The sequence below is a fragment of the Pelodiscus sinensis genome, chromosome 10 (assembly GCF_049634645.1).
Source record: "Pelodiscus sinensis isolate JC-2024 chromosome 10, ASM4963464v1, whole genome shotgun sequence".
Classification (NCBI taxonomy): domain Eukaryota; kingdom Metazoa; phylum Chordata; order Testudines; family Trionychidae; genus Pelodiscus; species Pelodiscus sinensis.
The window spans coordinates 40,312,744-40,328,233 of record NC_134720.1 but is presented as its reverse complement, the minus strand read 5'-3'; the positions used below and the strand labels follow the sequence as shown (position 1 = coordinate 40,328,233).

The window sequence follows — 15,490 nt, the reverse complement described above, 5'->3', positions numbered from 1 at the left end:
TGAGTTTTCTATCCTGTCACCAGACCATTTCAGCAGATAGGGTAATGGCCCAGTAGACTGTTCATTCAGGAAGGTGCAACTCTTCTGCTGGGAGGAGCAGTATCTGATACAGGGCTGGCGAAAGTCTTTGCTGGGGCCGGAGCAGTGTGGGGGGCGGTACAGGGGCAGTCAGCCCATAGCGCTGCCCAGACTGCAGTACCTTTCCGACCCAGCCCTCAGTGCTGCCTGGGGCTCCAGTGAGGATTTAAAGGGCCTGGGGCCCATGTAGCCCTGGGCCATTTTAAATCACTGGGCTCCAGTGCAACTGCCCCTTTTGCCCCCCCCCCTTTTAAACAAACACAAAGAGTTTGGCCAATTTGTTTATCCATAGTTTAGTGATGCTCAATGAATCCAAGGCAGTGTTTAGTGGCTATACATAAGAATGGCCACACTGGATCAGACCTAAGGTCCATTTAGCCAAGTGTCCTATCTTCAGACAGTGGCCAGTGCCAAATACCCCAGAGGGAATGAACAGAACAGATATTCATCACGTGATCCCTTCCCTGTCACCCGTTCCCAGCCTCTGACAAACAGAGGCCAGGGTCACCATTCCTGCCCATCCTGGCTAATAGCCCTTGATGGACCTAACCTCCATGAATTTATCTAGCTCCTTTTTGAACCCTGTTCAAGTCCTGACCTTGTGGGACTACAGCATCCATTCGAAAAGCGATAGAAAATGAATGTGCTTTGAGAAGCACTTATAAAGCATTCTCTTTATAGTTTGAAAAGATGGTCCCAATATAATGACAAAGAGACAGATACTCATGCTAAACAGGAAAAGGAAACATGAACCCTTTAAGAATTTTCTTTAAGATTCCAACTCAGCAGCATATTGGCTTGATTCTTAGCTATTTCTCTAGTTTTAGGCTGCATAACTCCACTGGCAGGATATGGATTAATACTATAAGGATTCAGAACCGCCGATGGGAAGGGAAGGGACCCTGGACCCTTTAGAATTGCTGCTGGAGCACTCCGGCTGGCTCTGAGGGCGGGGGCGGGGGGATGGAGGGGAGCGAAGCTACTTGGCCATCTGGCCAGTGCTAGTGGCTGTCTATCCTGGTCCGCTCCTTCTGCCCAAGGATCTGACCATTTCAGGAGGCACGGAGCCGCCTCCCCGACATTGACCAGGGCCCAGTGGTCCTGTTGGCTCCCCTGTAAGGATGTAAAGGACAAAATATTCAGTTAGAAATAACCATTGTTAATATCAGAAAGAATTAAAACATTTATTGGGCATAAATATATTACATATACACTACAGATACAGTTAAGTCTTACATACATAGCGTAGTATCTGCAAAATCTATACATTAAAATAGATATGGCAGTTTTAATACAATGCATATGAAATAGTCTAAAATTTACAATACAAGAAAACATATGATTATTTTTCTCTTAAAGTTGAAAAGCTTGGAATGTATGTTCCCGTAGTGAGGTAAAAACTTTTTTTTTTTCAATTTAAAGAATTGTGCAAGGATAATGTTCATACACATTCAGTTAGGGCACTTTTCAATTGTAACATTGAATACTGAACTATGGTAGCCAACAAAACAGGATTAGAAAACTACAACATTTCAAGTTCATAAAGAAAACGGCAGATAATATAAAATGTTTCTTTCAATTTTTAATATATTTTAAATACTTATTTTTCTTTTTTCTTTTAATTTATTTTTACAATTTCTTGGAGAGCACGGGGTTTTTGGGTTTGGTTCACATGACTGATATTTATTGGGCCAGGGAGAATATAAAGTCATAAAGGGAAATACAAAGTATCGGCAACTTGTTGTAATAATTAATAATGGAGTAGAAATGGGAATGGTTTAAAATCTGTAACACTTTATGGTTACATTAAAAATGGATTATAATGGTATTACTAGGATTATAATGAATTATAATGGCAGTATATACAAAATAAATACTGATGTCAAATTAACGTAATATGGGCCCAATTCAACTTGCATAGAAGACTTTTTCCATTAACTTCAATGGAAGTTAGATTGGGCTCTTTGATTAGCATGATTATAATGGATACCAAATGAATTAAAAATGCTTAAAGTGTTACAGATTTTTATTCTCAATACCTTTGCTCACTGCTTGTAAAACTGCTTCATATTTTCAAACTTGCAGAAGAGCACAAATGATCTAAAGCAAGTTTTATTTATTACAGTATTTAAAAAAAAAAAAGTACACCGGGCTTACATTTTGTAGCAGCACTGCGAAAACAGTATTAAAAAAATTCAAAAAGGGAATCTATTGAAATTTGTGAGTTTCCAAACTACAGAGGACTTTTCATTGTTTTAAAAAATACATCTATTCTACCCCCCACTGAAGACAGCTGTGTATGCTTTGCTCACAAAATAGATGCAAGACCACAAATTTTCATATCACAAACAAATTTAAATAAAATGTAAATAAATTTGACAAGCCATAACTTTGGCAAAAACAAAAACTTGTATTTAGCTCAATGCCATCAGTTTGCAAGGCTAAATTAAACTAATTATAGTCAAAAACAAAATACAGAACATTTGGAATATTTGCTACATCTAGAGAGGCACACGGAATAATTCATTAATCTTAGCACTTTCTTTCAAGAGATGATTATGTTTTTTGGATATATGTAAACGTTTCAATCACTGATAACCTTTTCATTTTTTGGCATTTAATGCACTAGATGCTCTGATCTTTAAAAAAAACACATGAAAATGTAAGAAGGTTAATAATACTAGGAATGCTGCCAGGTAAAAAGTTGATCTAATGTACGACAGTATAAAACAGACAAAATATAACATGCTACAAGGGAAAAAATTAGTACATAAGTACACTTATTTTTTTTTTTTACAATAAATAAAAGATTGCACTGTAATTGGCATTTAAAGTACTGGATGCAGTATATTGTATAAATAAACCTAAAACAAAAATAATGTTGGTTTCCCCATTACTTTGGTTAAGGGAATATTATGCTAGTATAAGACACTGCATCTTAGACAACATAGAGAAAGCACAAAACAGCTATGACAAAAGCAAAACCAAATAGCAAAAATATACAAAACAAGAGGCAGGGATATACCTTGTGTATCTGTTGCACCCTTTTGGAATTGATTCGCACCTCCAGCTTGTTAATGTCCCTGAGGTACTACACGTTGTTGACTTCAATATAAATAATTCAATGATTTGGGAGTTAATAATCTAATATTTTGAAGGATTAACACATGTATGTGTGGGCCACTGCAGTAAGAAGTGAAATGATAAGTTCAGATAACTACTGTGGCTTTTGCAATGTATCATATATTTTGACAGAGTCTGTGGTAAGAATAATGTAGGCATCTTTTAAGGTACTTAAATTGACTACCTTTTTTGATACTCCCTAAAAAGGCTTATAAAATGGATCTTCCTCCAAAAGTGACTGACGGGCTGTAAAGATTGTTTACATTGTGTCATTCTTACATAATCAGTAGAGGCAGTAAGCTGTCACCAGCTCTAATCTTATAAATCAGGCTGAACAAAATAGAATATAATAAATCTATTGATTAAAAGTAGTTATATATATTTACACAACAACAAACAAGTTAAACCAGCTTTCCAATAGCTGAACATGGGAATAACTAACTATTGCACAATGCCCTCTTACTTAAAGTTACTGCTACGAATCAAAATGATTAAAAAATCTATAATGCTTCATAATTTAGATGCAGTTTGATTATCTGAATTCTTATACAGGCAGTTCATAGTGTTGTAACCATAAAAATAACAGAAAATTTTAAAAAGTTTTAGATGGCAGTATATTGTTTTGACTTAAATGCACTAAACAGTTAAAGTAATTGAGTGTACATTGTATCTTGAAAAAAACTGGGACAAATGTATTATAGTGAATAAATCATAGGTAACATTGGTAATACTGTTTGGTGAAAGACTGGTACTGTGGATTAACACTGTATTCTAGCCTTATTACTACACACACTTGTGATTAATGTTTACAGATACAGGAGAGACAAAAAGTGACTGATGATTATAATTTACTAACTTGTAATAGATATATGAAAGACTATAAGGACTTCAGTGGGGGAAAATATCCAGACCAAACCAACCAAACAAAAAAAAATGTAAAGGCAAATTGAGTGCAATTCTAAAACTATGAAGGAAAAAAATTCTTGTTTTTGTATCTGCTGTGCTTATTTCTCCAGAATGACCTCTTCTTAGTTTGAATTTCAAAAAGGTGCACCAAAACACTGATGTATCTTTTTCCTAGCTAGAACTGTAAAAATAAGAGAAGTATATAAAATGTATGGTAGAACAAAAAGATTTCAAGGAATATCTGAATAAATGTGTGGATTATAATGCGTAGCATTAGTTAAATTTATACCTCAAATTTTCATTGGATTCTCTACTTCATAAAGAAGTAATGTAATATATAGGCAAATAAAATTGACAAAGTTGCAAAGCCAATAACAATGAGAGTTGCAACCCCTCCATCACTAAGCATCATGGTCTTTATCTTAGGATCATCTATGCTTCCTAATTCCCCTGTACGCATGATCTCCCTTTGTTGGAGCATAAAGGCAACAGATGGGCTGAAAGGTCCACTAAGTTCTTGTGAGGTATCCAAGCATCGGCGACATACGCAGACACGGAACCGGTAGTCTGTGTTGGTCTGAAGGCCTGGGATTTGGAATGTTGTCTCATCTCCCTTGTACACCTGCAAAATAAAGTAAAATTCACAATCAAATTTAAAAAAAATCAAAACAATGGACATCCACGTGCAAGAGATTTTTTTTCATATCAACCTTCATAAATAACATTATTCTATCTTTGACAGAAGACTACCCTTATGAGAGATTTAGACTGTAAATAATTCACCACTTCATAACAAATACTGATATAGGCATTTAGTAAAACCAATTGCCTGATCATACATAGCTTCAAGTTCCAGTGAATTTTGGATTTGCAAAGATTTGGCATCAGACCTTGAAAGCAAACCATTAAACCACAGTCCTTTCTGGATGCATCCAAACTGATTCCAGGAAACGATCTCACTATGTCACAAACAGCCATAAAAGCCACAACGCAAAAGAAGAGCGGATTGTATAAGTCAGTCAAATATGAATATTCTTCGTACTAAGTACTCGTGAACATATAGGCTACGTCTAGACTATAGGTTTTTTGCACAAGAATCTTCTGAAAAAACTTCTTGCAAAAGCAAGCGTCCACACTACCAAAGCGCATCGAAAAAGCAATCTGCTTTTTTGAAAGATAGTGTCCAGACTGCCTGGATGCTCTCTCGCATGTAAGCAGTGATTGCTATGGACAGAATGGCGACCAGGGCACCTGTGCTTTTTCCTCTTCCTCCTTCTTCTGAAAAAAAAATCCGCTTCCCTGTCCCCACACACCTTTTTGCGAACGAGCTCTTTCGCAAAAAGGCATTCTTTCTCTTTGAATGAGGATTACCAATTGAGGAAAAAGCCCTCTGTTCTTTTGATTTACTTGCGAAAGAATGCAATTGCAGTGTGGATGTAACTCAAGTTTTGTTGGAAAAACGTCTGTTTTTCCGACAAAACTTTATAGTCTAGACATACCCATAAGTGAGTACACAGAGAAAGACTTAAAAAAAAAAAAGTTAAGATTTCAAGCAATTAGTCCATCTCAGGAGGTAAAGCTTTCTGAAATTGGTGGTTCAGTAAATAATATAAACAACATTAAAGTTATGCTTTAGCAACAATATAAATACAGATCTGGGATCAAATTCTTCCATATGATGCATTCAGCTCATAGTTATGAGGACAACACTTGGCCAACTAATGGAAAAAACTTGCAAAATTATATTATTGGAAAGCAATTTTAGAACAATCCTAAATTAGTTACAAGTCTTGTTTTAATGGAACTTATTTTTCAATTGCTTTCTCCATATTTTTATTATTTGATATAATTTATAATTTTACAGGAGCAGCATAAATGGCCCTAACATTTTATATATATATTAAAAACTGACAAGATGTTTATGAGAAGACACAAAGTGTTGGGAGTTTATGGACTGTTCAAAGCTAACAGTTACTTTTCAGCTGAGTGAGTAATTCCCTTTTTAATGATAGCCACCAAACACTAGCTATGTCAATGAAATATATTATTTTATTAATGCAAAACAATGGGAAGAATGCAAGATGGAAGTAGTAGAATCTGAATAAGCCTTACTATATACCATGTAGCAGTGCATTACATTTTATGGATGATAGGTGAAATCACTTTTCCAGGATTACCAATAGTCTTAGTCATAATTAGAAATAAAATTTGATGATCTTCAAAAGAGAAGCAAAGGGCTAGAGATAAATTGTTGCTTTAAATATGTGCCATCCTGAGAGTGGGGAAACAAGGTATACAAAGTGTGTGGACCAGAGTGAGCCAGGTAATACATGGTACTTGGGTGTTCAGAAAGATGCCACATCAGAGGTAAGTAGCAGTCAGGGAATAAGAGGGAAGGTTCTGGTTAAAATACAATAAAGTATAAGAATAAATGGTCAGTTTTTGCAAGAGAAAGAGGTTACTAGCAGGGTCCACTGAGGAATATGTATCAGGCCTGGACTGTTCGACATATTCATAAATGATCTGAGAAAAGGATGAACAATGAGGTGGCAACATTTGCAGATTATATAAACCTATTCAAGATAGTGAAGTCCCAAGAAGACTGAGAACAGTTTCAAAGGGATCTCTCAAAATTGGGTGACTGGGCAACATAATGGGGGATGAAATTCAATGTTGACAAATGCAAAGTAATGCACACTGGAAAACATAATCCCAAGTATTCAAACAAAGTGAAGGAGTCTAAATTAGGTGGTGTTACCACTCAAAAAAGAGTTGTTGGAGTCATCGTGTATAATTTTCTGAAACCATCTGCTCAATGGGCAGTGGCAGTAAAAATACTAACAGAATGTTAGGAAAGGGGTAGATAAGACAGAAAATATCAGGGGGATATGATAGAGGACTATGTAATAATTAATGGTGTGAAGAAAAAGTGTTATTTAGCCTTCCACATAATACAAAAAATAGGGGTCATCAAATGAAATTAATAAATAGCAGGTTTTAAACAAACTCAAGGAAGTATTTCTTCACACAACACAATCAAACTATAGAACTCACTGCCAAGAGATGTTGTAAGTACCAAAAGTACAGCTAGATTAAAAAAATATTAGATACATTCACCGAGGACAGGCCCATCGGTGGCTATTAGCCAAGATGTCCAGGGAAACATGCATGCTCCAGGTGTCCCTAAATCTCCTACTGACTGAAGCTAGGACTGGATAAAATGGGATAGCTCACTCAAAACTGCTCTGTTTTGTTCATTCCTTCTAAAGCTGTGGTGGACAATAATTTCTGACCACTTTAGGCAAGAGGGGTGGGGCCAGGACACTTCCTGCTTCCTATCCCACAAACCCTGATTGGTCTGGGGGTGGGTGAGCATGTGAAGTCTTTGCCCCTGTTGGCCCATCCCTGAGAGAACCACCAGTTGTTCTGAAAAGCTGACAGTTCCCTCTAGGTACACGTGCCCCTGACCGTGGGAGGAGACTTTGCACACTCCCCTCTACCCCAGACCAATCAGGGCTTGAAAGTGGGAGAGCGCACACACAGTCTCCTCCTTCCCTGCCCTTATCCTGCAAAGAGCTCGCGGCGCTTAGAAGCACCATGCCCCTTTCAGGGCGGGACAAGTCTTCATGCACTCCCTTCCCTCACCCAAGCCCTGATTGGCCCGGGGAGGGGGGAATCACAAAGTCTCTCACTCCCTGTTCTCGGGTGCATGGGGCTTAGAGTCAACTACCAGTTGACTAGAGTCCCTAGGCCCTGATTTGTGAGGAGGCGGGGGAGCGGCAGGACCTCCATGGGCTGGATCAACCCGCTTGGCGGGTCAGATCTGGCCCCTGGAGGCCATTTTGTCTACCTCTGTTCTAAAGCCTCTGTCATTGGCCACTGCAGAAAGACAGATTCTGGACTAGATGGACTATGGTCTTAGACAACATGGCCACTCTTATGTAAAGTTTCTCGTGGATGCATTTTAACCACTTTTTAAATGTATCCAAAACTTAAACCTATTAATGGTAATAACAATTAGAGAATTTATGCCTCAGTGAGTATGAATCAGAGTAAGTGGGAGAAAACATGAATATGCATAAATAACTGGGAGTGAATGTTGAGATTTATGTGGAAAAAGTGAAATAGCGTTAATGTGAATCCTGCAAACACATAATAATTGTGTTTCGACATAACTTATGTCGCAAATAATTGTTAAGTCTGGGATTGTATTGAACAATGAAACAAAGTGTTGCGTGCCTGTGCAAAAATTAGACTGATTCCATCTTTTCAGTGTTTTTCTCTTGAATTTTGCTGTTTAATCAGTTTTTAATTTTCCCTCTACCAGAATGGAAGACTGAAGAGAGGGTCCATTCACTTGAATGAAAGAGTTCTAGTTTATAAACAGGAAATAAAAGAGAAATAAAAACTGAGCTGACCAAAAACTTCTTATTTGCAGAGCTAGAAAATGAAATACAGTATCACACATCGAAATAAGTGGAATAGCTAAAATAAATAGCAATTGAACTTAGAAATAGCTCTGTGCATTCTTTCCTGTTAAATTTGGTGCCTTTATAAAGCGCAAATTGAAATAGACATTCAAGACCTGAGAAATGGACAAGGCTTGTGAAATCCTGTTTGGTTAGCCGGTTAAACATTATGTTTAAACAGTTAACCGATTATGGAGGCATGGGTGTGTGTATGTGAGGCGCTCCCCTCCTGCTGAGACTGGGCAGGAGCATTCTCTCTCTCCCCTACCCCCTGCTGCAGACAGGGCTGTCCATCTTAGCCTGAGCAGCCCCTGCCTGCAGGGTGCCTGGGCTCCAGATGTCAGAGCAGGCCCTGTCTGCAGTGGGCCCCCCAAGGGGCTGGAGAAGCCCCCTGCTCATGGAAGGTGGGGAGCTGTTCCAGTCCCCACCGGTTAATGGTTAATCAGAACTGATAAGCATCACCCATTAAGGGTGATGCTTTGCAGTTAACCGGTTAACCGTTCACATCCCTATAATTGAACAATCAAGTACAACTTTATGCCTCATCCTGGAAATCAGTATTTTATTACTCGGGAAGGTGTGAATCAACATGGGCTATGGATTTTTTATGTCTCTAAGCCAGGGTACAATCGGCTCCATATACACAATTGTTGAGATTCATTTTAGAGTGCAATACTACTTGGCTCCAAAAGTTAAGTAAAAAATAAAACATATAAACTGAGACTTATATTGTACCCCTTGTTCATGTGTTCAACATTCATGAAGAGTTTGGCATCAAAGCAATAGGCAGACATAATCTCTAACACAAGGAAAACTGTCTTAAATTCTAGATGTATACAACATATTTTCATACTATAAATCTCCATGATTCACCACATCTACCTTCTCTTGTCTTACTGGTGAAAAAAAATCCCTTAGCCGCTAGGGTCAATCTGCTATGCAACAAAAAGTACCAACATGTGCAAATAACCTGATGTTTGAAATTCCTATATGACAGTGCTTGTCAGTGTTCCCTCTAAGATGCATGGTGGCACAGTTTCAAAGGTGATTAATCAGCCCCGCCCAGTCAGCTAGCTTAGTGGGAACACTAGTGCATGTCATTTTTTTTCAGGTGTTTCTCTTTTTATATCAGCTAGTCATTGCTACCATATAGTAATACAATAATCCTATTCCTAAGGGCAGGTGGACAAAAGTAACTACCTGCTTACTCTCTCTATGCCATCTGATTTCAATAGCTAGTGCTTCAACCTACATACATACTGTCAAACTAAGAAAAGAAATAGAAATCTAAAGAGCAAGCATAACTTAAATGAAGGATGTTAAATTGCTTAGGAAATGTCACCCTTAGAATGTATCTATCCATTTATCTTAGGCCATGTCTATACTTTTCTGTTGTAGATCAATTGTCTGGCATTCCATTTAGTAGGTCTAGTAAAGACCCACTAAATCGAATTCTGAGGGCACCCCTGGTTGGTACTGGTACTCCTTGCGGTCACGAGGCGTAAGGGAAACTAATGGGAAGATATGTTAACACCAACTACATTATTTACAGAGATGGAATTGTGTACCTTAAGTAGACTTTCTGATTCTAGTATAAACCTGGCCTTAGATACTTACATCCCTTGTCCCCCTACTGTGGACTCTGAGCACCTAACAATCTCTAATACTCTGATACTTACCAACCTTCTTTGAATAACATATGTCATCAGGATTGCTGTTTTATCTATTTCAATTTTAACAAACAAATAATGCCTCACCCATGTCTCAAGCTGCCCTTGCCATAAATTAATTTTCTTCCTGTCACAACTACTACTCCTAAAACAAAATGAAAACCTAAAATACCCCAATAAGGAAATCTAAATAGAATAGGAAGCTTACATGTAAATTAAATTAGTTCTGGGCTATCTACAAACAATCTTCATATTTTTCAAAAAATGAGTTGAGTAAATTAATGTTTATTTTTTTTCCTGGAAAAAATGCTGCATCCTAAGGTAACTAGAGGCTAAATATGGTTAAATCACAGAGAGAAAAAGATTTAGATCTTCATTAAAAGCTAATAAATATAGATGACCAAGAAAGTTCAACTGAACTGAATAAACTATGATACTTTTTAGAATCAGACCAGAGATTTAAAAGTGAGTAGAGTGATTTTTTAAAAAGGACTAAAAACAGTTTGAAACTCACTGCCGACGAAGACAAACAGCTACAACTGTCTCTCTTTAGAGAAAGCAGGCCAGTCCCCACCGAATGTAAATTGGTAAACTTTAATTATTTCAACAGTAAGTGAGATCAGCGAAGTTACGATGATTGGCACCTACTGAGGATACAGCCTAGAAAGGACAACAACAGGGGAAGTGGCAACTTTGATCTTTGAACATGAGAAGAACATAACTTGTTAAAGAAGTTCAGTTAAAATTTAAAACAGAACCATCAATTATATTGTAGTGTATCATGCAAATGCTAATGATCAAGTTTACCAGCATTGCACTCAACATCTTAGAGCCTGTGAGAGAAAATAAAATAAAAGCACACTAAAATATATTTAAGAAATGTTTTTGTTAATATTCCTCTCTCTAATATTAGGAAATTATTTTGAAATAACTTATTTTGAAATAATAACTCCTGAAATAGCGTGGGGTGCAAGGAAGGCTGCCACAAAGCAGGCCCGGATTTACCACAGAGAGAGGCTAATCCATGGAAGCAGTCCCTGCCCACAGGGGATCCAAGCTCCCCACAGACAGATGCTGCTCCAGCACGGACAGAGGCTGTTCTTTGCCAGAGCAGCCTCTGTCCGTGGAGAGCTCAGGTCCCCCCCATCCTCCCGTGGATAGGAAAAACTTGCCAGCTGTCTACACTGGCCGCTTGAATTTGCGCAAAAGCACTGACGATCTGATGTAAGATTGTCAGTGTTCTTCCGCAAATACTATGATGCTCCCGTTCGGGAAAAAGCCCTCTTGCGCAAATGTATTTGCGCAAGAGGGCCAGTGTAGACAGCTCAGGACTGTTTTGTGCAAAAAAGCCCCAATGGCAAAAATGGCGATCGGGGCTTTCTTGCACAAAACCGCGTCTAGATTGGCACAGACGTTTTTCCGCAAAAAGTGCTTTTGCGGAAAAGCATCCATGCCAATCTAAACGCTCTTTTCCGCAAATGCTTTCAACTGAAAAACTTTTCAGTTAAAAGCATTTGCGGAAAATTATGCCAGTCTAGACGTAGCCTTAATGTCTTGCCTTCTGAGATTTATCACAAGATTTTAGGTCTAGCTTATCCATGTTACTATGTTATCTCTTGGGAAATAGTAGTGCATGTTTATAGAATTGGGAATAATATACTAAGCAACCTCATGATCCCTGAATTGTTTGCTACCAAAGCAAAGTGGGCTACATGTGACCTCTCAGATTGGGGGGATAATGATATTTTGTTGTAATATTCTTATTTGTAACTCTACAATTAGGGCAGGTGACAAACTTCGCCGGGCACTGGACAATGTTGGGGCGGGGTGGTGGCTCAGCCTTGGGTGGAAAGAGCAGAGGTATGGGCAGCCAGCCCTCAGTGCTGCCCAGATTGTGCTACGCAGAGCTTAAGCGGCGATTTAAAGGGCCTGACGCCGCAGGCCCTCTTAAATCATCAGGCCTCAGGGCAACCGTCCCCTTTCGCCAGCCCTGCCTACAATATATTGAGAGAGAGAAAGAAAATATATGGCCACAGATCCATTAGACTGTGTAATAATCTCTCAAAGGCAGTAAAAGTGGTGCTATCACTTTGAATTTTTGAAACGGCATTAAAGACACATTGGATGCATCAGTCCTGCACTGGTAGATGAACGGTTCAGAGAGCCCCACTGATTTTACCAATCTCTAACTTCTGTTGTTATATCTACATTGTTTATTTATTTAGAAAAATATGAATATCTAATTTGCATTTAGGATACAATTAATTTATATAAAATTTGAATAAACAAAAATGCCTCGCTCTTTCTTCATTTCAAATAGCAAGTCAATGTACTTAATTGACCCTGGATTACTTTGCATGTTAACAGAAAATGTAGCTGCACAATATTCACTAGAGTCCTACCATCAGCTCAGCTCGCTCTGACAGTTTTCTTCCTTCCCCATGGCTTTGTGTAATGAGACAGAAAAATAATTTATTTTTATTAGACATTTTTATGGTGCAACTTGCCACCTGATTATTCACAGTTATCTGTGAAATGGTTTATTAGGAGACAAGGTCCATGAGACTGTGAAGACCATTTCTGCAGCGGAGTCACTTAAACTGATTATGAGTTTGAATAAAAGAATAATCCAAAACCTAGTTTCTTAAAGGGAAATATTTCAGTCTTCTTAGAAAAAAATAAAATGTTTCTAACAAGAATGTTTTTAAAATAAGGGTTCTAAGTTGGATTCTCCTCTTCTGAGTACTATCACACATGGGTTTTTTTTTTTTTGCTCATTAAATATACTTGTCATAATTGTGGGGGAGTACCAACAAACGCTCTATGTTAAGGTTGCATTTACAGTTTCCATTATTAAAAAATAAAGAAAATTTAGCAAAGTGGGGAGGAAACTTGCCCTTCGATCAAGGTACTATTTTGTGACCTAATGAAAATCTGTTCAGATCTGAACAAATTGTAAACATGTATTTTCATTTCTAGTTTACAAACCACAACTTGCTTTTGGCAGCATGCCAGACCCACTCAACATTCTCTAATTTGCCTGTGCACTGCCCGGATATCTCACATCAGCATTTCTCACAGGGCTCAGAGATATTCTAGATAACTTCCAAATCCACTGTATTGCCTTCGTCTATTCAGTGAGCACTGTCCATCGTGCACTAAATGAGGCAGAAGTCACGTAGGAAAAAATGGCATTTATTATGCATATGTACGAGGGCCCATTTAAGGTTAAATGATTATCTTTAATTCCGGTATTTCCCAAATTTAAATGCTTGATTTTGCAATGTTGATGAGATTCTCTGTGTACTTATATACATATAGGTAATCTGCCTATATAGGTGACAAAATGGCTGATGACGATTGATGGGGGGTTTACAATGCCATCCCTTGCCTTGGCATTGGGGCACCGAGTCCCTTGCTTGGAACCCAAGAAAGTGATAGAAGAGGGGAGCAGGGAAGATGTCTGGGTCTGTAATCCAACCCCACTCCACCCCTGTGGCTTTCTTACACTGTTTGCCCTGGGGTAGGGTGATCTTTGGTCTTTGGCACAGGGACAGGGGGTCTCCCTGCTCTGCTGGGGGAGGTTCTCCCTTCCTTGAGTCCTCTGGTCTTTCAGTTCACAGCAACATCTTAATTAGCCTAGGGCTTATATATCTCCCCTCTACCACTTTCTTACTGCTCTCTGGCCCTGCTGTATCACATACCCCCTGCTACCTCCCTCTGCTCTTGCTCAACACCACAGGGATGTGCTACTTGGAGCAAAAGACGGCATTGTAGTGACAAGCTGTCCACATTGCCATGTTGGCTTCCAGCTCAGTGCTGTATCCAGAAGTGGAAAGGCTGCACAGATGGGAACTATCAGGTCACTCGGGAATTCCTTTCCTTGTTTGTGTGCATCCATTGGAGTAGGGCATGGTCAGTCACAAGAGTGAACCGCCCTAGTAGGTAGTACTGTGGAATCTCTATGGCCCATTTAACCACTAGGCATTCCTTTTCTACAATGGCATACCCTTGCTCCCTGGCCAGAGATAAGGGAGCAGGTGCTTTTCCTCCCCTACCATCTGTGAAATGACAGCCCCAAGTCCTACCTCCGGGGCACCTGTTTGTAGAATGAATTCCTTCTTGAAGTCTGGGGCTATGAGAACTGATGACTGCTAAGGGTCATCCTCAGGTCTGTGTGAGTTTTTTGTCACCTCAGTTTACTTACCTATCTCTGGACCCTGAGCTCTTACCGTATCCTACAGAGGTATTTCCTCGTGGCAAAGTAAAGGATGGAATGAGTTGGAGCCCGAAAAGGAGGATGGTATACTGGAAAAGGCCGCTGAGTGTAGAGAATGCCATTTTTAACTTGGCATCCTCAGCCAAGGGAATCTGCAATAACTTTTTGTCAAGTTTAAGGTGGTCAAGTTAGGCCTTGCCTAACACATCCACCAGCTCACTGATATATAATATTGGGTAGGCATAGAATTGAGATGCCTCATTTTACTTCTAGAAGTCATTACAAAACCTCAGGATGCCCTCAGTCTTGGTGACCATGACAGTAAGTCTGGACCACTGGCTGGGGGATTCCTCAGTCATGCTGAGTTCCAGCATATTCCTTACTTCCTCGGCTTTGCCCTAATTTTTTTTCTTTTTGCCTCTGGTACGCAATTCTGTTTTAGGGTATGTCTACACTACAAAGTTAATTCGAACTCACAGCCGTTAGTTCAAATTAACTTTAATAGGGACTACACATACAAACCGCTAGTTCGAATTTAAATCGAACTAGTGGAGTGCTTAATTCGAACTAGGTAAACCTCATTCTACGAGAAGTAACGCCTAGTTCGAATTAACTAGTTCGAATTAAGGGCTGTGTAGCCACTTAATTTGAACTAGGTGGAGGCTAGCCCTTCCCAGGTTGCCCTGGTGGCCACTCTGGGCCAAACCAGGGAAACTCTTCTGCCCTCCTCCCGGCCCTGGAGCCCTTAAAGGGGCACGGTCTGGCTACAGTGTTTGTGCCAGTTGCAAGCCTGCCAGCACTCAGCCAGCAGACCCTGCACCTGGCACAGAATGAGCCAGCCACCTGCTGCCACCCAGCCCTCTGCCTCTTCCCAGGACCAGGCTGGCGGCTCACAGGAGCCTGACGGGGCCGCAAGAGTCGGGTGCCCACCTGGTCTAGTGCGGAGATCGAGGTTTTGGGGGAATCCTCCAACATCCACGATCTCCACACTAGGCACAGGAATGCGGCCATCTAGGGCAGGATAG

The 15,490-nt window shown here is 39.5% G+C and overlaps 1 protein-coding gene across 6 annotated transcripts in view; it reads right to left on the bottom strand.

The window, feature by feature from the left end:
* Positions 1-1,248: 1,248 nt before the first annotated feature.
* FNDC3B (fibronectin type III domain containing 3B) overlaps positions 1,249-15,490 on the bottom strand; it is a 392,297-nt gene continuing 378,055 nt past the window's right edge. For all 6 annotated transcript variants that reach the window (XM_075937961.1, XM_075937956.1, XM_075937959.1 and 3 more), the window contains one exon: positions 1,249-4,729. In XM_075937961.1, the coding sequence (XP_075794076.1) occupies positions 4,418-4,729 (312 nt within the window). In that variant the 3' untranslated portion in view covers positions 1,249-4,417. The remainder of the gene's footprint in view (positions 4,730-15,490) is intronic.